This window comes from Quercus robur, chromosome 7 (assembly GCF_932294415.1).
Source record: "Quercus robur chromosome 7, dhQueRobu3.1, whole genome shotgun sequence".
NCBI lineage: Eukaryota > Viridiplantae > Streptophyta > Magnoliopsida > Fagales > Fagaceae > Quercus > Quercus robur.
The window spans coordinates 733,668-756,304 of NC_065540.1; the positions used below are offsets into that span (position 1 = coordinate 733,668).

General features: G+C 34.7%; 3 protein-coding genes across 4 annotated transcripts; 1 reads left to right on the forward strand and 2 right to left on the reverse strand.

Annotated features, from left to right (window-relative positions):
• Positions 1-227: 227 nt before the first annotated feature.
• LOC126691601 (mitochondrial import inner membrane translocase subunit Tim9) lies at positions 228-3,656 on the reverse strand. Its single transcript, XM_050386639.1, has 2 exons — positions 3,473-3,656; positions 228-670 (listed from the first exon to the last, which is right to left on the reverse strand). The coding sequence occupies exons 1-2, from the start codon at positions 3,565-3,567 to the stop codon at positions 484-486; spliced, it is 282 nt and encodes a 93-aa protein (XP_050242596.1). The 5' UTR covers positions 3,568-3,656; the 3' UTR covers positions 228-483.
• A 1,393-nt stretch (positions 3,657-5,049) lies between these two features.
• Positions 5,050-8,938, forward strand: LOC126691602 (kinesin-like protein KIN-10B). Of its 2 annotated transcripts, XM_050386641.1 has the most exons (13): positions 5,050-5,439; positions 5,532-5,700; positions 5,842-6,235; positions 6,366-6,571; positions 6,700-7,010; positions 7,090-7,153; positions 7,538-7,625; positions 7,746-7,873; positions 7,957-8,003; positions 8,115-8,136; positions 8,228-8,290; positions 8,370-8,408; positions 8,495-8,938. In XM_050386641.1, exons 1-13 carry the CDS (start codon positions 5,228-5,230, stop codon positions 8,588-8,590), a joined length of 1,839 nt encoding a protein of 612 aa, XP_050242598.1. In that variant the 5' UTR covers positions 5,050-5,227; the 3' UTR covers positions 8,591-8,938. The 2 variants fall into 2 exon arrangements, with proteins under 2 accessions (XP_050242598.1, XP_050242597.1); XM_050386640.1 differs by having other exon boundaries at positions 5,051-5,439; positions 7,538-7,873.
• An 11,028-nt stretch (positions 8,939-19,966) lies between these two features.
• On the reverse strand, positions 19,967-21,632 carry LOC126691603 (metallothionein-like protein type 2). Its single transcript, XM_050386643.1, has 3 exons — positions 21,385-21,632; positions 20,524-20,601; positions 19,967-20,418 (listed from the first exon to the last, which is right to left on the reverse strand). The coding sequence occupies exons 1-3, from the start codon at positions 21,447-21,449 to the stop codon at positions 20,325-20,327; spliced, it is 237 nt and encodes a 78-aa protein (XP_050242600.1). The 5' UTR covers positions 21,450-21,632; the 3' UTR covers positions 19,967-20,324.
• Positions 21,633-22,637: the final 1,005 nt, after the last annotated feature.

The following is a 22,637-nucleotide window of genomic DNA, read 5'->3' on the forward strand; positions in this document are numbered from 1 at the left end:
TTTAATTGTAAGAGTAGATTAAATATCAAGAATGGGAGGAGGAGATTACTGATTCCGGCAAGTATTGGTATCCAAAAAATTTGAATTAGCCGAATTTAATTTATCAATCACAGGAACTACATAATATTAAATGCTTAACTTGCAAGCCTTCAACAGACTGCTGAAGCAGCTATTTCAATAAAGCTAAACAACGAGCTGGTAAAATGGAACTAGACACTACAATCCTCTTAATCAGCAAAATTGGGAGGCACTCAAATTAAGTTTTGATTCATTCCTTTCCCAGATTATATGGAACATATATAAATATATATGTATAAATCTGTTCATATCCTGTTGATTGCCAAACCCAGTGGGCATGAACAGACTAATCAGTCTTCTTATCATGGAAAGGGAGTAACATTAATGAGCAACAAAAACTGAACTTTTAAGAAGACCATATCAGGGTCTTACAAGAGTTGTACGCCTAAGTTATTCAGAAACAACTTAATCAGTTGTAGGTGCTCCTTGGTTTAGCTCTGCAAATCTCATGCCAACACGCATTGAGTGCTTCAGGAACTTCTCAGCACACCTACGCACACACGTCTCCTCTTGCTTGGTTAGGGATTTGCGTTGAAAAGTATCCACACAGTCCGTAAAACATCTCTCCACCAATGAATTATACATCCTTAGACTGCAATTTGTTTTGATCAAGAAGACAATATGAAAGAGTCAGAGGCCTTAACACTCAAACATCATAATAAGTTTACTGTAGCTTCTACTTGGTATCAGAATTCAAAACTGAAGTAACTGGATAACACACAAGGCATTCTATAGTCAGAAACCAAAATCAATTACATGAAGTAGATCAATAAGTTCCAACAAGAAGTATAAATTTGTATTTGTGTGCTGATGCGGTATAATCCTTGCTTATAGTAAAACAGACATCATATCTTAGAATTATCTGAGAATGGAAGAATCATCAAACAAAGAGAGCCTTCTGCAGCACATGGCCTTTGTAAGGCTTTATAAACAGACTGCTAAATTGAGCAGCCACATTAATCAAGTAATTAATTAAAACTCTACACAGCCATCTCTCAGCACAAGGTCAATGTAAAATCTACAGTACTCTGGGAATAATATGCTACTTAAATGTCTGTATTTTGAAGCAGTTGTAGTTAGGGCTGTGATATTCTGTCTATACATAACTGTCTATACATAACACATTCAGTATTGATAAATTCCATAGACGATTTTGGATCATAATTATATAATCCAGACTTTTCCAAGGCCATGGAGATTAGAAGACATACTGAACCATGTATATAAAACGATAGAGGTCAGAACCAAGGGAAACATGTTGCACATGCCATCAGCTGATATATCAGGTAACAGATACATACATATAAAAAAACAAAGTAGATTGATTACTTGTTAAAGGAAAAACAAAGGAAGAGCATGTTGTTAAAGACGTTGCATCATATGTCAGGAAGGCCGAAGGCCTCCGTTGATTGCGTACAAGCACAATATGAGTTTAAAGGCAGGGAAAGAAGGGTTTAACTATGAAGATATCAACTCTTCCTTGGAACTAGTTGATGTAGGATCTATAAGAATTTGGTACTAAATTAGATATCTTGATGAGATCTTGAAGGGCTCTTGAATAAGGATAAATGTTTAAGCATTTAGGTAAAGAAAAGATTGAATTTTGAATATGTTGATGGTTGTTTGGTGTTAAAACAGGGAATAGAACAAGAAATAAGATAGAAAAACACTAACAATCACACTTAGGTAGAAGAAGGCAATCACACATTCAAAGCTTAAAACAAGCTGATGGAATGTTGTTAGAAGCAATCTCACTATGAATATTATTGACTACAATAAAGCCTTAGGGAGTGTAAAAAAGGAGCTCATCTCTGTGTTGAGTGTGTAAAGGGAGCTCGTCTCTTTGACAATTTCTCTTACGGAGTGTCGTTTGTTAATATTATGGTAGTGGTAGAAAAGAAATGGCTGAGGACAAAGTGATTGAAGAAGGTGAAAACAAAGACTCTAGTACTGCTGCTGTTGCTGCAGCTACTACCAATGGGAATGAAAAGAAGAAGCGTTGGGGAATGTACTTGGAATGGAATCTTCATACACAGCAACGATTTCAAGAAGAGGGTGCAGTACATTTTAAATGGAGAAGCCACTGTTATTGCCAGAATGAAGTGGAGATCACATTCTTCGAGGCAGATGACTCAGAATCTTATTGTATTCTTATTCTCTGTCATTGTGTATTGAGTATTTTCAAGCAGGACTAGTGTTCTAAATAATCTATTTCCTAGAATGACTAGGACTACTAATAACAAACAAAAAGGACTAGATAACATCTAAACAAAATAGGAAAATGACTCAAAAAAATAAAATAAGACTCATAGGCCTTTGGAATAGCCAAGGACAGCCCATTCCAGAAATCTGGAAATTACCAAATAGGCTTTATTCTAGTAAAACTCAATTTAAACTTTTTTAACCTAAAAACATAATACTAAGACTCAATAATCACTAAAATAACCTATGAAAGGTTCCAAGAAAACCCACATCAAAACTAGACCACAAATCTTTAATCTTTTGGTATTTAATCTGTCTTTCCCCGGACTCTTTGCTATTTGCATTTCTAGTGCCATGTAAACCATGTCAAACTATCAAATGCACAACTAATTCAATTCTCTGAATATCATTGGCTTATAGATCAACGTTGATGTGACAAATCAGACAGAATATAGCATAGATAACCTCAAAATGGCATGGTTTAAGAACTTTTTCTTCAAACTTCTTCAATTTCAATATCTTTAAGGCAATTAGTTGGATTGACAACCAAGTATCTTTCTACTTCATATTGTTTCTTTTCACTGCCCTGGAGAAGGAAATACACTTCTGCAATTCAGACCCCGGGAAGTCCCCATATTAATGGGCATCCCCCAACAACATAAGTCTTTTTTCTTTTCATGGACTCCTATAAACTAATCATAACAAAAATAATAACACTAACCCAGTAACTTATTTCAGCATATCAACCTTGATGTCTACAAGTTGGAACATCAATCTAAATGTTTAGTCCTGAGAACTCCAATTAAATAAGCACCCACATATCACTACCTAAATCCACAACAATTATCACAAACCCCAAAAAACAAATAACTTAAATGCACGCCTCAATATGGTAGAACACACCCAATCTACCATATAACAATATGCACTACCATTTATAGAAGCATCAGCCTTATTTCCCATTAAGCCTGTAAGTCAACAAGTTAGTACTCTGGTTGTAAACTTGTTAAACCATATGTTTCCACTGACCCATATCAAAATATTCCTCAACTAAACGAAAATAACTCAATACAACTTTCAAAACTCATTGAAACCAAATAACCTATGCAACACAATTAGAATTTGGTCTTTTTTCAACACTGCCAAATACAAAAAAGTGAGTCCCAACAGTTGGGAATTTTAAAGAGCGAACCTGTCGCGAATCTGAAGCTGTTCGATCAGAGTAGACATTCGAGCCTTATCTGATTCAGGAAGAGACTCCAAGTCTGCTATCATGTTCTTGTCCATCTTCGATTCAATAATTCTTCGGAGGTTTAGGCCTTTAGGGTTTAAGAGCTCTGCTTTCGCGGCTTTTAGATACAACAATCACGAAAGGTTCGGGCCTCTTAAACCCTATCATATATTTTGAAATTTTACATTTTTGACCCTTCTATTGTTTATGGCCCAAAATGCAAAGAGTCCTTGGGGTCACGTTATTAATTTTGTATTTTTTTTTACCTTGAACTGAAGTTTAAGAACCATCTAAATTGGTCCCTCTATTTTAATTTTAATTTCGTAAACTCCCATTAACAATTGATATTAGGAATATTACAATTTTTACAAATTAGGTAACTTTGAAGTTGTTATTAAGGGCCTTTTTTAAGAAAAATTCTCTCTCTCTCCCGCATAAAACATCTTGTTAAAGACATTATGTCTATTTCGGGTTTGTTACAAACCCGATCTTTCTTTCACGTTAGGAGGCAGGGCAATGTTGTAGCCCATGCCTTACCACAAAGAGTTAGACTTTTTTTTTCTTTATTTGTTTGGATGAAAGATGTTTCACTAGACATTTTACATTTTGTCATTGATGATTTTCTAGCTTAATGATAAACACCAATGAGTATGGTTTCTCAAAAAAAAAAAAAATACAAATTGATGCGTCACTAACTACAAAAAGTCATTCAAACACTAAATATCTGTGTTTGTTTCCATATTAATATTTTTTGGAACATGAATCATTTTTCAAAAAGTATTTTCTAGAAAACTATTATATTTTTCTATGTTTGGTAATAACCTTAAAATGAGCTGAAAAACTATTTATTGACTTTCCTTATTTCGCATGGGATAGAGTTTTTATTTTAATTTAACTTCACATAAGATATAGTTGTTGTCCAAAAAATTTTATTGGAAAATAACTTTATCTCATACCAAGCTAAATAAGGGAAGTTAAAATATAGTTTTTTTTTTTACCAATTTCTTTCTGATATTACCAAACACAAAAAAAAAAAAAAAATGAAAAATATCTTCACATAGGGTTTTTAATTAAAACAAAACATTAGTTTGTAAGATTATGTTGTAAATTTTGTAATAATTTAAACATTTTTCTATAGAAAATGGTCATATTATGCATTTTTTCAGAGTAAAGTGAAAAAAAAAAAAAGTATGCATATAACACAGCCATTTTCTATCAATTTTATTTTACAAAACTGAGATGGTCGATTTAGACAATAATTAAACCTTAATGGCCAAACACAAGGGTTTAAAAAATAAAAGATAGCACAAGGGTCAATTTGCAAACTGACAAGAGGCTTTTTCGCATTTTATCCTTGTTTTAGGAGCAGTTGTAATAATTAGAACCCTTGTGGACCCTTTAGCCCAACGGCAAGGCCGTGACCCCCCAGACAAATTCAAACGAACCCCAAAAAAAAAAGAAAAAAAAGCCCAATTTCTAAAAGTCTCTTGGAAACGGTTTATTTATACTATATAGTCCTCACAAGTCCCAACGGTCAAATAATTTCAAATCCTTACTCTCTATCTCTATCCCCTCTTTCCGTTGATCTAGTGCTTCCAGTTTCCAAGAAAACCAAAAACCTGTCTTCTCCATCTTCTTTCCTCTCTCTGCCAACAACTCTCTCTCTCTCTCTCTCTGTGTCTTGTCTCTCAAATCCAAACCTTTCTGTTTGAATTCATGGCAAATCAAACCGTTAAGTGTTCTACTCCTACAAAGTCCACGAACTATTCGATCTCCAAGGTCAGAGTCATTGTAAGGGTACGTCCCTTTCTCTTTCACGAAATTTCTGGCAAGAACGATGACCCGAAACCGTGCATTTCCGTTCTTGATCAAGAATGCGAGTCCTCCAGTGAAGAAGTAGCTGTTTACCTCAAAGATAAAGATACCAGGTAAAACAGTTCTTGGAATTTTTCAATCAAATTCTTTTATGGGGTTTTAGTCTTTGATTTTGATCATGGGTTGGTTTTGCTTTTGGGTGTAGCCGAAACGAATGTTATAGGTTGGACTCTTTCTTTGGCCAAGAGGACAACAATGTGAGTCAGATCTTTTACAGGGAAGTTAGCCCTTTGATTCCGGGTATTTTCCGTGGCTACAATGCCACTGTGTTTGCCTATGGTGCTACCGGTAGTGGAAAGACTTATACTATGCAGGTTTGTTAAAACAAAGAAAAATCCCATGTTGTTTTCTGTTTGTTTCCAGAGAAAACCAGGGGGGAAACCTCTTAAAGATTAAATTTTTTTTCACAAATTTTCCTTTCATTATGGTTATTTTGTTCCTTGATGTTGTTGTAGGGTACTGATGAGGATCCAGGTCTAATGCCGCTGGCCATGTCTACAATTCTCACAATGTGCCAAAGCACAGGAAGCACAGCAGAGATTTCGTACTATGAGGTCTATATGGACAGGTGCTACGATCTTTTAGAGCTCAAGGGGAAGGAAATTGCAGTTTTGGATGATAAAAACGGGCAAATTCATCTCCGCGGACTATCTCAGGTCCCTGTGAAGTCGATGTCTGAATTCTATGAGACATTTTCTTGTGGGATTCAGAGGAGGAAAGTCGCGCACACCGGGCTTAACGATGTCTCTAGTAGGAGCCATGGGGTGCTAGTGATTGCCGTTTCTACTCCTTGTGGTGATGGCTCTGAGGCTGTTGTTACTGGGAAGCTGAACCTTATAGACTTGGCAGGTTATTTCCTCACCTTTTAAGTTGTGCAATTAGAGGGTCATAGCTCAGCTGTACGTAAGACTAAAAGAGGGGTTTATTTCTGGTCTTTCCCAAATTTTGATTTGTGTAATTCTGCCTGTAATTTAAACAGGTAATGAAGATAATAGAAGGACCTGCAATGAAGGAATTCGTCTCCTAGAGAGTGCCAAGATCAACCAGTCTTTGTTTGCATTGTCCAATGTGATTTATGCACTGAATAATAACAAAACCCGTGTGCCCTATAGAGAAAGCAAATTGACCCGTATATTGCAAGACTCACTTGGTGGGATAAGCCGTGCTTTAATGGTTGCTTGCCTGGTATGGACTTCGTCTCAGCAATTATTCCTTCTTTTTTTTCTTTTTCTTTTTTCCATTTCATGTTGTTGACCCTGCAATTTTTAAGCGTATTAAAGTTTTTTAAGGGAAATTATTTTCTTTGATAATAGAATCCAGGAGAGTACCAGGAATCTGTTCATACTGTGAGCTTGGCTGCTCGGTCAAGGCACGTATCCAATTTTGTACCTTCATCACATAAGCTAGAGACCCCAAAGGTTAGAATGGACATGGAGGCCAAACTGCTTGCTTGGCTTGACTCTAGAGGCAAGACAAAGAGTGCACAACGAATTGGACCATTCAATTCTCCTTTTACGAGCAAAACTCTGGGTTCATTGAGCTCTGTTAAGAAAGCCAGTGTTTATCCCAGCTCTGTGAAAGCAAAGGGTAGTACCAAACAAGGTGCTTCTAAGGCAAAAGAAAGGTATGGATGATTGATTGAACCTTTCACAGATTAAGATAAGTAACATTCCGATTGCCTAATTTGTTCAATATATGTGCAGGTTTGCTCCCGTGCCTTTCATAAATTTAAACAACAACGAAGGTCTGGCCGATGCTTGCTTGGAGGTAAGAATCTGAAATTGTAAGATGCGCCTTGTACTGATAGCTACAGAACCACAACAGCTTAATTGTCATTCCTACAGATGACTGAAGAGCATAACATTTGAAAAGAAAATAAAGGGCCACCTAAGGCCTTCTATTCATGAAGAGCATATAACATATTAACATCAGCCTTGTGTAATCTTGAGTTAGAAATTTCAAAACAGATTTTGGTATGTTGATGGTCATTGTTAGTGATTTCAATGAAAGGAGTGTAAATAGATACAGCTCTAGGTGAAGATAAGAATATGCTGAAACACATCTAGTTTAAGTTTTCTTCATATTTAATGCAGAGAAGCAAAACTATATAAAATTTTAACTTATATGCATATTATCATTCTTCTATTGCAGACTGGGGAGATTGCTGATAAGTCAAATATAGAAGCGATTGAGGCTTCTGCTGATGGAATTGTGCCTGTGTCAAATACATTCTTGCCTGGTAATTGTCAAATGCATTCTTGCGTGACGAAAAATGAACTGCAGAGTTCTGTGAGAAAAGCTCTCTCTCCCATAAAAAACAATGTAAATCAAAAGCCCCTTAATGAACGCTCATCCACAGATCAATTATGCCCAGCTTTGTTTGAGCCAGTTACTCCCCAAAGACCTTGTATTTTGAAATCTCCAAACAAGTCGGAAATGGTTGGCCCCTCACTTGATAAATTCCATGCAAGGAGCTCCAATTTGAAGGTATATAAAAAGATTTACACCATAGTGTTTCTCCTCGGGCTCTTAAAAATGTGATTTCTCATCTCTGTAAAATTTCTTTGCAGACCTCTCTTATTCAGGAGTATATTGGTTTCTTAAATACAGCCAGCAAGTAAGTTCAGTTATTTGTTGGTTTCTGTTTGACATTTCTTAACACGTATTTATTATTATATTCTTCATACGCAAATGTTCTGAGTTTGCCAATTGACTTCTGTGATTGCAGAGAGGAGCTACTGGAGTTAAAGGTATATATGTTAGCTAATTATAGTGACAGTGTTATCCATAGTTTCTAATGTGAGTGTGACAAATCTGATATATTTCTTGAATTTAATTTAGGGGATTGGATTGAAAATGGCAGAATACATACTTGAGCTCAGGGAAACAAGCCCTTTAAAATCGGTAAGACAAGTCTGTAAGCTTTGGGCTTGGAACTCACTTATATTGATATTATTAATGCTTAGTACTTCACCTGTTGCAGTTGAGCGATTTGGAGAAGATTGGCCTTTCATCCAAGCAGGTAGATATATTAATGTGAATAAAGAATGACACAAGTTTTGGTCCTAAAAGATAACCAATTTACTAATCTACTCAAAAATTCTATAGGTTTATAACTTGTTCAGCAAAGCTGCCAGAGGAATATTTGATAGACTAGAAGATTCATCACCCAGTAGTTCAGACATCTACAAGTTAAATCAATAGCCTTGCTCTGGATAGTACTTCAAACTACTGACTTGATCGGATATGATGATTTGTCATGTCCTGGAATTTCACTTCTTACTTATGATCGAGTTTGTTTAATATTTCTTTATGTGTTTCATGCACCTTTGTTATATCCTGTAACATAATATTTATGTGTTTCATGCACCTTTGTTATATCCTGTAACATAGTCTTAGAGGTAAAAGATTCAAACTTTGTTGGTCGCACATTAGTTGCTCAGTTAACTTCATGTTGTGTTAGAGGGTTCAGAGTCCAAGCCTACACAAACAACTTTGGCCTTGTGGTAAATGCATTTCACATCTTAAAAATGAAATCATTCTGTTTGGCCTTGTGGTAAATGCATTAGATAGCTTATGAAGCGATTATTTAGAGGATTGTGATTTAGGTGATACATCGGACCATTTCTCTCCAAAATATGATAATTGACAACCCATTTTCACTTCATACTTCATAACATCATTTATTATCTATTTTGTGCTTGTAAAACCTTTTTTTTTTTTTAATAATTATAACCGCCATCTTGTGTAGGATTATGGAGACTCCTCGATCATAGGAATGATTTGAGGATTGTAAAATCTTACTTTTTTTTAATATTAAAAAAATAAAATAAAAAATAAAGAAGAAACAATAATTCCACGAATTATCCACTAAAAATATTTAAAATTCAATATACTATATTTTCAAACTTTATATGACTATATCTCTATTAGCTTTACTAGTAGTAGGACTTCAAACTTGTCAGGCCAATTATCAAACGTATTTCTATTAGCTTTCCTACTACTAGGGGTAGGGGTCTATTTGAATATCGTTTATTGCTGAAAATTGAAAACTAAAAACAGTGTAGCAAAATAATTTTTAAATGTGTGAATTTAAAGAAAAATTTGCTGAAATCCGTACTTGCGGGTCCTTTGAACAGTACACGGACCCACACAAAAAAATGCAGGCGTGCGCGTCTGCTGTTTTCAATGCAATCCAAACATACACTAGGACTTTAAACTAATCAGGCCAAATATCCTTTTGCTGAACTAGTCGAGCCAAATATCAAATGTTCTTTATTGTTCTTTTAATTTTATTTCAGACATGAGCCAGGTTTGGGCTTATCTACGACCTAGATTACATATTTTAGTTTGGTTCATTTAATTGTCAAACAAGGGCTAGTTTGAGCAACAAAACTGCCAAGTTTTTTTTTTTTTAATGATATTCAAAGTCTTCATTCTTGTGCACGCCTCAAACGAGCTTAATGGGTCAATCTCGCTGTTGGGCTCAAAATATACTTATAATGTGGGCTATGATTTTCCTACCCTGGGTGATTCTAATTTAGAGACCTAGCAATTTTTCTACAACCACTGGACTGCCTTATCTACGACCTAGATTACATATTTTAGTTTGGTTCATTTAATTGTCAAACAAGAGCTAGTTTGAGCAACAAAATTGCCAAGTTTTTTTTTTTAATGATATTCAAAGTCTTCATTCTTGTGCGCGCCTCAAACAAGCTTAATGGGTCAGTCTCGCTCTTGGGCTCACAATATACTTATAATGTGGGCTATGATTTTCCTACTCTGGGTGATTCTAACTTAGAGACCTAGCAATTTTTCTACAACCACTGGACTGCCTTCCCCCCCCCCCCCCTCTTTGTAGTTCTTACTCTAGATTTAAGGCTTTCCTTTCAGAACATCAACAACATTTTCCTCTTCTTGGCTTCGTCTATTTATAGTTCAAAATCAGTGGGAAAATCATGATTACTGTTAAGGCTAGTGGAAATGGAGGTCCAATATTGTTATCGCTAAGTGGATGTTTAGTTGGGAGTGTGGTGTGAGTGGCATTGAGACTGGTTCCTACTCCCGGGGAGAGATGATGTTCGACGGCTGGATTTGCCAAGGGGTCACTGAGCATCCAGGATAGGACCTTCTCGAGCACCCATGTTCATAGGAGATGGACGCGCCGAGCAACCTCACAGCAACAAGGGGATAAGTACCTTTTTCGAAGACCAGCCCAACAGGCTTTGGACTTGACCTAACACTGCGGGATTTTGCCTTCATGGCCCTGGTGGGTCTTAAGCCCAGTTTACCTGACATGAGCGTCAGGATCCGTGGGACATACCGTTCAACTTGGGCCTAAGGCCCAAAAGGCTCTGGGGTCCCGGTGCCGTATAATTCTCAAAAAAAAAAAAAAAAAAGCTAGTTGATTAACTTATTCTATTCCCATTAATGGTAAAGACTATGACTAAAATTTTATATCCACTGAATTAATAAATTGTAGTGAAAATTATAGTGGTATAGGAATTTAAATAAGGTAATTGCACCACGTGTCATACCCATGGCCGAGGGGACTATTATCGCGCTGAGGAAGTCACACCCTCGGACAGTAAGGCCACATCAGTGGCATGTTACCAGAGGAGGTCATACTGTAGAGAAAGAGTTTCGGAGAAGGGGTTAGCCCTGATATGACTGAAGGGATGGTAGCTGCCACCACATTTAATACATTCCACCAAACCTCCTGGCTGCATTTATGTAGAGAAGACCCTTGAATAATGTTACCTTGGCTGCCGCAACTCAAAAGGGGTGTAGGAAAGTGTCTGATGGGACAAGCACTCAAGTAATACCCTGGACGATCAACAAATGAAGGGCCAAGATCATCTAAAGGAAACTATATAATGTAAGAGACCCTCCAGGGAGAGGGGATCGAAAAATCTGTTGAGAAAACATTGTAGTAACAAGAATTGAAATTGCATCCCAACTTAAAAGAAATATACATAAGGACCACTCTCCTCGGATTTTGCCCAGGAAGGTTTTCTTTGCACAGATCCTGTTTTTCTTTACTTTCTTACTATTTTTAATTTACTGTGCATGTTGTGTGATCCATTGAAGCCTAGCTTTTAAACTCACTCTTTTCAAATTCATTGTATTTGGCTCTTTGAGCCTTAATCCATTCATCTTTTAGGCTGAGGAACCGAAACCTACCCTTACAGATATAATGATTTTTCTTATGAAAATTATTACAATTAGATTTACCAACATTGAAAAATTATATACATATATATATATAATATTATATTATATAGATTTAAATCAAGTCTCACACCCACCATCTTGTTCACAAACACATTACTATCTTCGAACTTGACTCATTCAATAATCAAGCCCAAATTTGGGCTTGGATTTGGCTTGTTTAATAAATAAACAAACATATGCAAAAAAAAATTTCCTTACGAGTTGAGTTCGAATTGTTTACAAATAGTTTGGTTCATTTAAACTCCTATCTGGTATATCAACGATATACATGGAAGGTTTTACTTTCTTTTTCTTTTCAATAAATGTTTTCATTACTTATTAAAAAAATATCTATTAACTAAAGAGATATAATTTTTTTTTTGGTAAACAAGAGATATAAATTTTTACAAAAACAATATATATTCCCAAAATTGTTATAAAACAAAGAAAATAACCAATATGTTGGAAATTGAAAGACTTGGGTTGTGTGCCAAATTTTACAATTGTGGCCTTTAGCTAAAATTTGTGCGGCCTTCTATGCCGAATCCGCCTCCAATGAAATTCAATCATTTCACTTATACACCAAGACTACTAGCGCCTTAAGTCACTATATATATAGGATTGTTATCTAGAATACACATATATGTAACATATCAAAATTTACAATATTACATAGATTTAGTGGGTGTGTAGCTGACTAATATATATATATATATATATATATAATTGTCAAGTGATCAGCCACATACCAACGTACTCAATGTAATATTGTATGTTTGATATGTTACATATATGTGTCCTTGATAACAATGAACTATATTTATAGTGACTTAAGGCTAGCTATAGTGAAATAATTGAATTTCATTAGAGGCGGATTCGGCATAGAAGGCCACACAAATTTATGCTAAAGGCCACATAGTTAAAGGCTGTTATTGTCTGATAAAGGCCGCATAGTTAGAGCATCCCCATCCGAAAATTGTATCATATCCTATTTTACTATCTCAAAAAACTACTTTATCAATTATACCATACCATTTTACAATACTCTCAATATCTCAACTTTTATTTCTTTTGTTACTTTATTTAGATACTAGTTAAAGGTCCGTGCATCACACAGTTTTATGTTAAAATTTATAGAATATATATAATTATTATACCAAATAAATAATTATTAAACGAAAGGAATAAATTGCATCGGTACATCAAATATAAAATGATAGCACCTCAATACAAAATTATCTTCTAACATGCCAATTGTGCTATAATATCATTTGTAGTTATTTGTATCAAACTATTTGCATATGAATTTTATATCTAATGAATCTACAATATAAGTGATTTGCAATATTGTTAACAATAATATTAATGATTAAAATCTTTAGACAAAGTAACATAAAATTGGTCACTTTTAAAAGATAGAACTATTCAAGAAATAAAACCTTTGTTTTAATTTTTTCCATGCAACGCACAGTTTTATACATAAACTTAGTGTAAATGAAAAAAAAAAAATTGCAAAATTCTACATCTAGATTACAAACCTTTCTTAGGATGCTTGAAATCATTTTTGACAAACCTGAAAAAAAAAATCAAGAAGAAAATTAAACAAGGTTAAAAAAACATAGTACCATATAGATTGTAAAATTGTATGTAAATTTTATAGTCTATGATTGGAATTTACTACTGTAAGGACTGAAATTGGATTGGACCCTATATAGAATTGGGTTTTAGCCCAAGAAGCCCAAACAATGAATTTTTAGAGCGTGGATGAAAGAACTAGATTTATTTCAGAAGAAAGACAATAAAATTTATTGATTTAAGGCTATTAAACACAAGTAGGATGAGAAAGTCTGTCCTCGAAGTGGCCTGAGGAGATGATACTATATTGTCTTGTTTTTCCACAGAGTTACAAGAGTTCACAGTCTTATCCTAAAAATTGTGTGATTCCCTCTTCCATCCTTTTTTTAGTACATCTTCCCATGCTATATACTACAATCTTGGTATCATCCCTATCACACACGTGTAGGTTAGATTCGGGGAACTCCTTTCCGTCTCATCCAACACCTCCCAAAACCATCAACTCGTAGCTGTAAGACTGCTTGACCACTGTTCAGGTATCACCTCCACATTAATGCGGCTAAAGAGTTGGTTGGGAGGTATTTAATGCGGAGGTAGCAACTTGTTGAAGATATTTGTTGCCCTTCTCCTTTCTTACCCCTTATCCAACGTCCAACTATTAGTTGTGATGTAACTTCGAAGAAAGTCCATGATAATATGGCACTCTTACTGACCTTGGACCCTTGTTGCCGAGATGGCTTTTCTCCTCGGACATTCGTTGGACTTATCTCATATTATCTCTACTCTTCTCTTTACTCCATTCTCCTTATAATCTTATCTGGACATCCTCGAATGGTCTAATGTCCTCGGATTGGGCCATAGGCCTAGTTAGTACAGCCTTAACAGTACCTCTTGATTAACTGGCCCCCACAACTACGACAACTTACATATATATTGGACAACAAAATAATTAAATCTGATCAAACCATTAACATATAAATTAGATCAAACATAAGGAAATTGCCCCTCAAAAAAATAAACATAAGGAAATTACCTTAAACAAAAGGCAACAAATACATAAAAATATCAACAAACTGTACAATAGAAAAAGGGAAAAATACACAATCCGTATATGTGCCCCCACTTTTATATTAGATAATTTTAAGTTGTGAAGAAGTTGATAACTTGATATGAACAAAAAGAAAATGGAGTTTACCCAATCAAGAAGTTTGGGTTTAATTACATATTAGTTTTTTTATAAATAATTTATCCCAAAAAATCGTTAACGTTATTAGCTAGCTTGTTATTAGATTTTTTTTTTTTTTTCAGTAATTTTTTTTTTAGATATACACTTACTTTAGACATGAAGCACTTTTTTTTTTTTTTTGGGAGATAAACTACTTAATGATAAGAATGAATTCGAGTCATGATTAAATAATATCAACAAACTGTACAGTAGGAAAAGGGAAAAATACACCAACCGTATATATACCCCACTTTTATATTAGATAATTTTAAGTTATGAAGAAGTTGATAACTTGATATGAACAAAAAGAAAATGGAGTTTACCCAATCAAGAAGTTTGGGTTTAATTACATATTAGTTTTTTTATAAATAATTTATCCCAAAAAATCATTAACGTTATTAGCTAGATTGTTATTAGATTTTTTTTTTTTTTCAGTATTTTTTTTTAGATATACACTCACTTTAGACACGAAGCACCTTTTTTTTTTTTGAGATAAACTACTTAATGATAAAAATGAATTCGAGTCATGATTAAATAATATCAACAAACTATACAGTAGGAAAAGGGAAAAATACACCAACCATATATATACCCCACTTTTATATTAGATAATTTTAAGTTGTGAAGAAGTTGATAACTTGATATGAACAAAAAAGAAAATTTAGTTTACCCAATCAAGAAGTTTAGGTTAATTACATTTTTTTTTTTTTTATAAATAATTTATCCCAAAAAAATAGTTAACGTTATTAGCTAGATTGTTATTAGATTTTTTTTTTTTTTTTTTTTTTTTTTTTTTTTACGTTAAAGTTAATGTGAAGAATTTTTTTTTTTTTTTTAATATATAGATATACACTTATTTTAGACATGAAGCACTTTTTTTTTTTTTTGAGATAAACTACTTAATGATAAGAATGAATTAGAGTCTTGGTAGTATACTCTCATTTTTATATCAGATAATTTTAAGTTGTGAAGAAGTTAAGAACTTGATATGAACAAAAAGAAAAAATAGCTTACCTAATCAAGAAGAATAGGTATATTTTATCCCAAAAAAATTGTTAACGTTATTAGCTAGATTGTTATTAGATTTTTAAAAAAAAAAAAAATTTTTTGTTTACGTTTAAGTTAATACAAAAAAGAAGTAGGTTTTTTTTTTTTTTTTTGAGATAAACTACTTAATGATAAGAATGAATTAGAGTCCTGCCAGTATACTATTCCTTTTTAGTTTTTTAAAACTCTAAAAATTTAATAAAATTTATGCAATTTTGTGAAGCCAAGTGGCGCAACCACGGCGTCTAAGCCCAACTTTTATTATATAATATATGATTCTTTTTTTTTACTATTTCTCTCTCTCTCTCTCTCTTCCTCTTCCTCTCTCTCTCTCCCTTAACCAACTCTAGCAAAACGCATTAAAACATTACAACTCACATCCCATTCAACCCACTAGACACGAGCCAACAACCACCACCATACCACCATCATGCCAACTTGCAAACCCATTAAAAAAACCACCAAACCCACCAACAAGAACCACAAGAACCACATAAAATAAAATAAAAAAAAGCACACACAAACCACTCGACATTGGCCACAAAAACCATGCCACCGCCACGCCTACACACACACACACACAACCAAACAAAACCCATAACCCATAACCCACAATTGCACCACCACGCCCCTCCCACCATAGACCCATCATGCCCCACACCGGAAAACACACACACAATTGTTGAGCAAAACCCAAATCAACCAAGTAAATCACAACAAATCTAAAACCCAAACCCAAACAAAACCCAAAAACCAAACTCCACACCACCACCAGAAATATGTCTTTGTGCAAGGAATTGCTTCAAAGTTCAAAGTTCAAAGCATGAGAAAGATGAGCTTTAAGACCCACTCCCACCATGTTGCAGCCACCCACTGACCCAAAACCCACTCCCACACAAATCAAAATCCCACTATCCACTACCACCGAATACCCACATCCACTGCCACCACCATGCCACATCACAGATCAACCTACACCACAAACCCACTCCGCTACTACAGACCACCGACCCAGACCCACTCCACCACCATTGCCACACAACCCACGCTGTCGCCATAGGGAAGATGACATCGTATTGGAGGACCCATGCCTACCTCTGCCGCTACCACCACTACACGGGGTTTTGGGTTTGCAATAGTGCTACAGTGCAATTCTACCTTTAGAATTGCACTGTAGCACAATTCTAAAACAAAAAAACTAATATTTTATTGTGCCAATTCCTCTCTCTGTCTCACATCTCTCTCTCCGTCTCTCAATCTCTGATTCTCTCTCTCCTTTCAGTCCTCACTCACTCCCTCTCTTCAAACTCAAAACTCCATAGGCACCACACCATGGCCTGACCCACTGTCACTGGCCATGGCAAACCACCACCCACTCATTATTTCTCTTCTCTCTCTCTCATTGCAGATCAGTGTGGTGGGGTGGAGAACGGTGTTTGGGGTTTGGCGCAGTGATCAGTGTTTAGGTGTGGTGTGGAGATCAACATTGGGCTGTGGGTTTGCCGTGGGTTTTATTTGGGTTTGTCATGGGTTGCGTGGGTTCAGATCGGCGTGGGTGATTTGGGTGTGGTGTGGAGATTGGCGTTGGGCTGTGGGTTTGCCATGGGTTGCGTGGGTTCGAATCGGTGTGGGTTTCTCTTGGTGGCGAGAGGTGATGCAGAGAGAGAGTTATTTGGAAGTGGGTTTGTTTAATATTTGGTTTTTGCAAGTGGTTTTTATTTTTTGAGTTCTAGGCTACTGAGAAATCAGCCAAATTCCGAGAAAGTTAAGGTTTTTGGCATTTGGGTTTGATTTGTATTGGATTTTTGCAGGTGGTTTTTTTTTTATAGCCTTTTTGAATGATGGAGGTGGTTTGGTTTCAGTGGAAGAGAGGTAAAAATTAGAGAGAGGAGAGAGAGGGAGAGAATAGATATAGTTTTGGAATATATTATTTTATTGGGTAGATATATTATTTTAATGAGTAGAATAGGAAAATAAAAGTTGAGATGTTGGGTGTGTTGTAAAATGGTATAGTATAAATAATAAAGTGAGTTTTGAGATGGTAAAATAGAATTTTTTGTAAATACCATATGCAAATGCTTACAAGTCCGGATGGTAGAGGTTTTTAAGAAACAAATGCTAAATAGAGACAACATATGACATTTAGCATTCCCATTGAGCATTAGCATTGAAGAATGCCAATGCCAAATCTAAGGACAATTTGGCATTTTAAGCCTTAAAACCGTTTGCATCAAAGAATGGTAAAGCCCACTATTGCAAATTTTTTTGCAATAGTGCTACAGTACAATTCTAAAGTTAGAATTGTACTGTAACAGTATTCTAAAAAATATATACATATTTTATTCTGCTCTGAACTCCCACTCTCAACTGTCCTCCTCGTCTCTCTCTTTCTCCCTCTCCCTTTCCTCTCTTTCATTGCTGTTTGCTCCGATGGGTTCGATGTGGCTTCGATGGGTTTGTTCCAATGTGGGTGTGGTTTGCTCCGATCAGTGTATCATGGGTCAAGTGGTGGATCGGCATGGTGGGTCGTGGGTTATGGTTTATGGGTTTTGGATTTGGGTTGATCTGGGCGTTTTTCTGGGTTGATCGGTGTATCATGGGTCAAGCTCCGATCGAAGTGGCTTTGACATTTTTTTGGGTATTTTCTGGGTTGATCGGTGTATCTGGGTCAAGCTCCTATCGATGTGGCTTCGATGTTTTTTTGGGTTGATCATCAGCGTTTTTCTGGGTATTTTCGATGGCCTGGGTTTCAAATCGACGGCGTGGGTTTCTGATTGGTGGCTTGGGTTTACTGATCGATGGCTTGGGTGGTGGGCCTGGTGGCCGTTGTTGGCTCCAACTGGTTTGTGTGTGGCTCGGTGTGTGTGGCCGTTGCTGATCGGTGTGTGTGGCTCTATTGATGGTTTGGTGATTTGTGTTTATGTGTGTGGCTTTGTTGATGGTTTGTGTGTGGTGATGGGTTTGGATAGGTTGATCGGTGCATCATGGGTTTCTGTGTGTGTGTGTGGCTTTGTGTGGTGAACCAGTGTCAGAGGTTAAGGGAGAAAGAAAGGGAAAAAAATGACAGTTGGGAAAGCCCTGGAAAATGTGATTCAATCACGCCTAGTCTAAAAAAAACGGTTAGAAATAAATAATAAAGAAAGATTAAAAAATAATATTTTAATAAAAATAGAATTTTTGGATGGAGGAGGTATTGTAAAATGGTATGATATAAGTAATAAAGTGACTTTTTGAGATGCTAAAATAGAATAGGATAACATTCTTTGATGCTGATACTCTGAATAAAAGACTTGGCCACAATTGTAATACTGGCACACAGCCCAAGCCTTTCAATTTCCAACACAAATTAATTAATTAGTTACCAAGTAACAAACTATCAATGCAGCCCTTTCTTTTCCTTCTCCAAAAAAAATAAAATAAAATAAATCACATCATAATAGGTAAATAACTAAAATAGTTTACTTTAACCTCATGCAGATCATTATTTATAAGAAAATTTGAACAAAAATATTTTAGAAATAAAATGTATAGGGAAAAAAAACACCAAGATGACAAAATATAATTCAATTTGTTCTAAATGAGGATCTAATGAGTTTGGGCCCAAAACAAACCCAAATGATATGATTTAGTACCCTTTTTGTTATTGTTATTATTATTATTTTTTTTGGATATTTTTAAGAAAATGTTTTGGATCCATCCAACGCTCTTAATATCTACCCAGAGCATAATAATTGAAAGAATAATTGAAAGAAGGAAAATGTTTTAAAAATCCCAGTTTGTCCCTATTGTTCAAATAATGCTAATAACAATGTATCAATAATTGTAGTGCAAATTACAAAAAGACTTGTAATCAGTATCACATCAAGCAACCAATTTTTTTTTTTTTTTTTGGGAAGTGAATCTATGAGGTTTTTAATACTTGTATATCAAAAAATTTAATACAAATTGAAAAAATAATAATAAAATTCTTGTCTTCGTCCACGCTTGAACCGTGTATTATGGATGGATGTGCTTTGTGCCCTGTGCCGAAATTAAATCAAGTGATAAAGTCGACTTCATTTCATTATCCATCCCAACCACCCACTGACTTTATCATTACCCATCAATTTTACATTGACAATATTTATAATGCTACTAGTAGTTTGAAGCCTTAAGAAAAAAACCGGTTTTTTTCGGCACTCGGTTCCTTTGTCCCAGAGGGGGAGACTGTCAGAGTGTCTCAATCTGGTAGATACTACTGTTTCTAGTCTTGTTGACTTGCTTGCTCTCCTATTTGCGAGGGAAGAGATTTCATCTCAGAAATTCTAAAATTTTTAACAAAACATTTTAAGCTAAAAAAAGAAAAGAAAATGTTACAATGATAAATTCAGATGAAAACTAATAAAAGTTTCATCTAATAAAAGTTTGTCGTGGCGTGGATAAACATTACTCATTGACCCTAGACTCGGAAGCTTATCGGTAACAGTATCAAGAGTCTATCATCCATCCACATTGAAAGAAAGAAACAAAAGACTGTAAAGTTCTCAAACTAGAAGAAAAGGAGTTTCCATTGGCAAATTAATAAAACTCTCACTCTTCCCACATAAATATTAGTCCATTACAGCAGAGACTCCCATCATACATAACTTACTAAACACCAAGCAAACATGGTTTGAGTGAACCCATGCAGTGCAAACCTTAGACTAGTAGTAAGATTTGCAGAGACAATCATGGCTACTTTATTATAATACGAGTTCCAAAAGGAGTTCTCAGAGAAACACGTTATAAGTCATAAGTCACGAAACACAGCACACAAACACATATATAACATAACTACATCCTCTATTTATTAGCTTCCAAAGACAAGGTCGTCTCTGCTTCAAAGGCTAAGGATCTCTCTCATTTACAATTGCAAGGGTCACAGGTGCAGTTGGATCCGCACTTGCAGCCTCCATTCTCAGCTCCTACGCCCATCTCCGATCCCTCAAAGTGTCTGCATAATCCAAATTTATCACAACAACATTAGGATTTCCTTAGTCCATAATATTAAAAAATTAGAGAGTACAAAAGCATAATTATGCAACAAAATAATACATACGTCTTCTGGGGAGCAACACCAACAATAAGGGTCTCGGTGGTGGTCTTCTCTGAGCTCAGGTCAGGGAACATCTTGCATCTGCACCATCATTATTCCAAAATTTCATAAATATTCCATAACTTCACAGATGTTCAAGAGATAAATAATTACAGAACAAAAGTTTGATCCAAGTTATATATAATCTTTTGATGGTGGAAACAACAAAACATATAAAGAAATCAAGGGTTGGTTCCTAATTTAAATCATACTCAAGAACCCATCAGATCACTTTAGTAAAAAGTAAAAACCCTTTCCATTTTTCCTCTAAAAAAAAAAAAAAAAAACACCCTTCACTGGCATGGATTATGAAGGTAAAAAGCCCCCTCAAAGAAAAGTACAATATTCCACAACAAGACCATAAGACAACTTTCAACTTTGTGAGTTTTTTATCTTAAAATTCTGGAGAAATGAAATCACTCATACAAAGTGATCAACTTTTTTTCTTTTTTTTTTTAACCCAAAAAAAAAAACTTTTTTTTTTTAATATTACAAGAAAGTTGTGTCACCCTTTCCTCAAATTATTTCAAATTGTTCAGTTTTTTTAAAAAAAATTCTGATAATTAGGAATCAACTCGGTCAATTTTAAAAAATTTACCGTAATTAGGAATCAAATTGGTCAATTTTTTGAAAAGTTATAAACCTGACTCGTATCCCTTTCGCAATTAAAAGTCATAAACTTTTCTATCGTTTAAGCTCAAAAAAAAAAAAAAAAAGGTTATAAACTGGGAAAAAAAAACATCATTAAATTTCTACAACAGCTAGAAGAAGACAGACATGATGAAAATTTCCCGAAAGCTTAAACAAGTTAAAGAAGATTATTACCCTCCACAGCCGCTGCCGCACTTGCAGCCAGTTCCGCAGCCACAGTTTCCTCCGCAGCAAGACATCTTTCAAAAGCTAATGACTGATGCAAAAGAAGGATTGGGATATTTTGAGAGACAGAGAGCTGGAAAGATCAAACTGTGTTGAACGAGTTTTCATGGATGTTCCATGACCTCCATTTATAACGTGGTTGAGGAGAGAGAGTGTTAGATCTCCACCGTCCACGTGACTCAATCCTATTTCGTGGTTATCCATGCATATTTTTTTTTTTTTTTGATGCTTGGTTATCCATGCATATGGCTCCAAAACACCAAACTCTTTAATTAGCTTCCTTCCAGTTTTTGGGCCTTTCTCGTGTGTTCTTAAGTGTACGTTTTTTCTATGCTTCTCGGGCTTGATTAACGGTTCTCATTTATAGACCCGCTACTTTTACTCCCGCCTTCACAACACATTACATTACATTACATAAGCAAAATATGGCAAAAGTTTTTGAAAAAAATTGTGATTTTAACATTTTTCCTTTGTTGTTTGTAGTGTGATGCGTGCAATGCTATCTCTCACCTCCTGCTTTATCACCGTGGGGTCCACACAAACCGACCATTTGGCACTTCAACTACTCTAACGTGTCAAATGCATTACTCCTTCAGTACTTATTACTATTAGACATTTTTTTTTTTTTAACAAAAAATTGTTTCTGAAATTGAACAAACATTTGAAATTTTCAAAACTATAAATTAACTTACCCTTTCTCAAAAAAAAAAAAAAAAAAAAAAATTAACTTACCCAGTGATTTATTACAGATTTGACTTAAAAAATCAAGAGTTTTTTTTTTTTTTTCTTAAAAATCAAGAGATTAAAAAATTAAAAAAAATTATTCTAATAAATAAATAAATAAAATAAAATAAAAAATCATTATCATTCATTGGTTTGAAGGTAAAGAACGAAGTTAGAGTCAGCTCAATTTCATTAAAAAAATTAAATATTAATGATTAATTTTATTATATCATAATTTAGCAGTATGCTTAGATTATTAAAATAAAATGTCATAAGATATTACTTAAAAAACCAAATAAATTATTTGTTCTATATATATTTGGTAAACATGTTTTTTTCAATTTATATTTATTCATTTACTTATTAAATAAAAAAACCAAAAAAAAAAAACTAAAGTAATTATTGTTGATCTCATATCATTATAATTAAAATGTTTTATTTTCATTTATTTAAAATACAATATTCATATTTACTTGTTT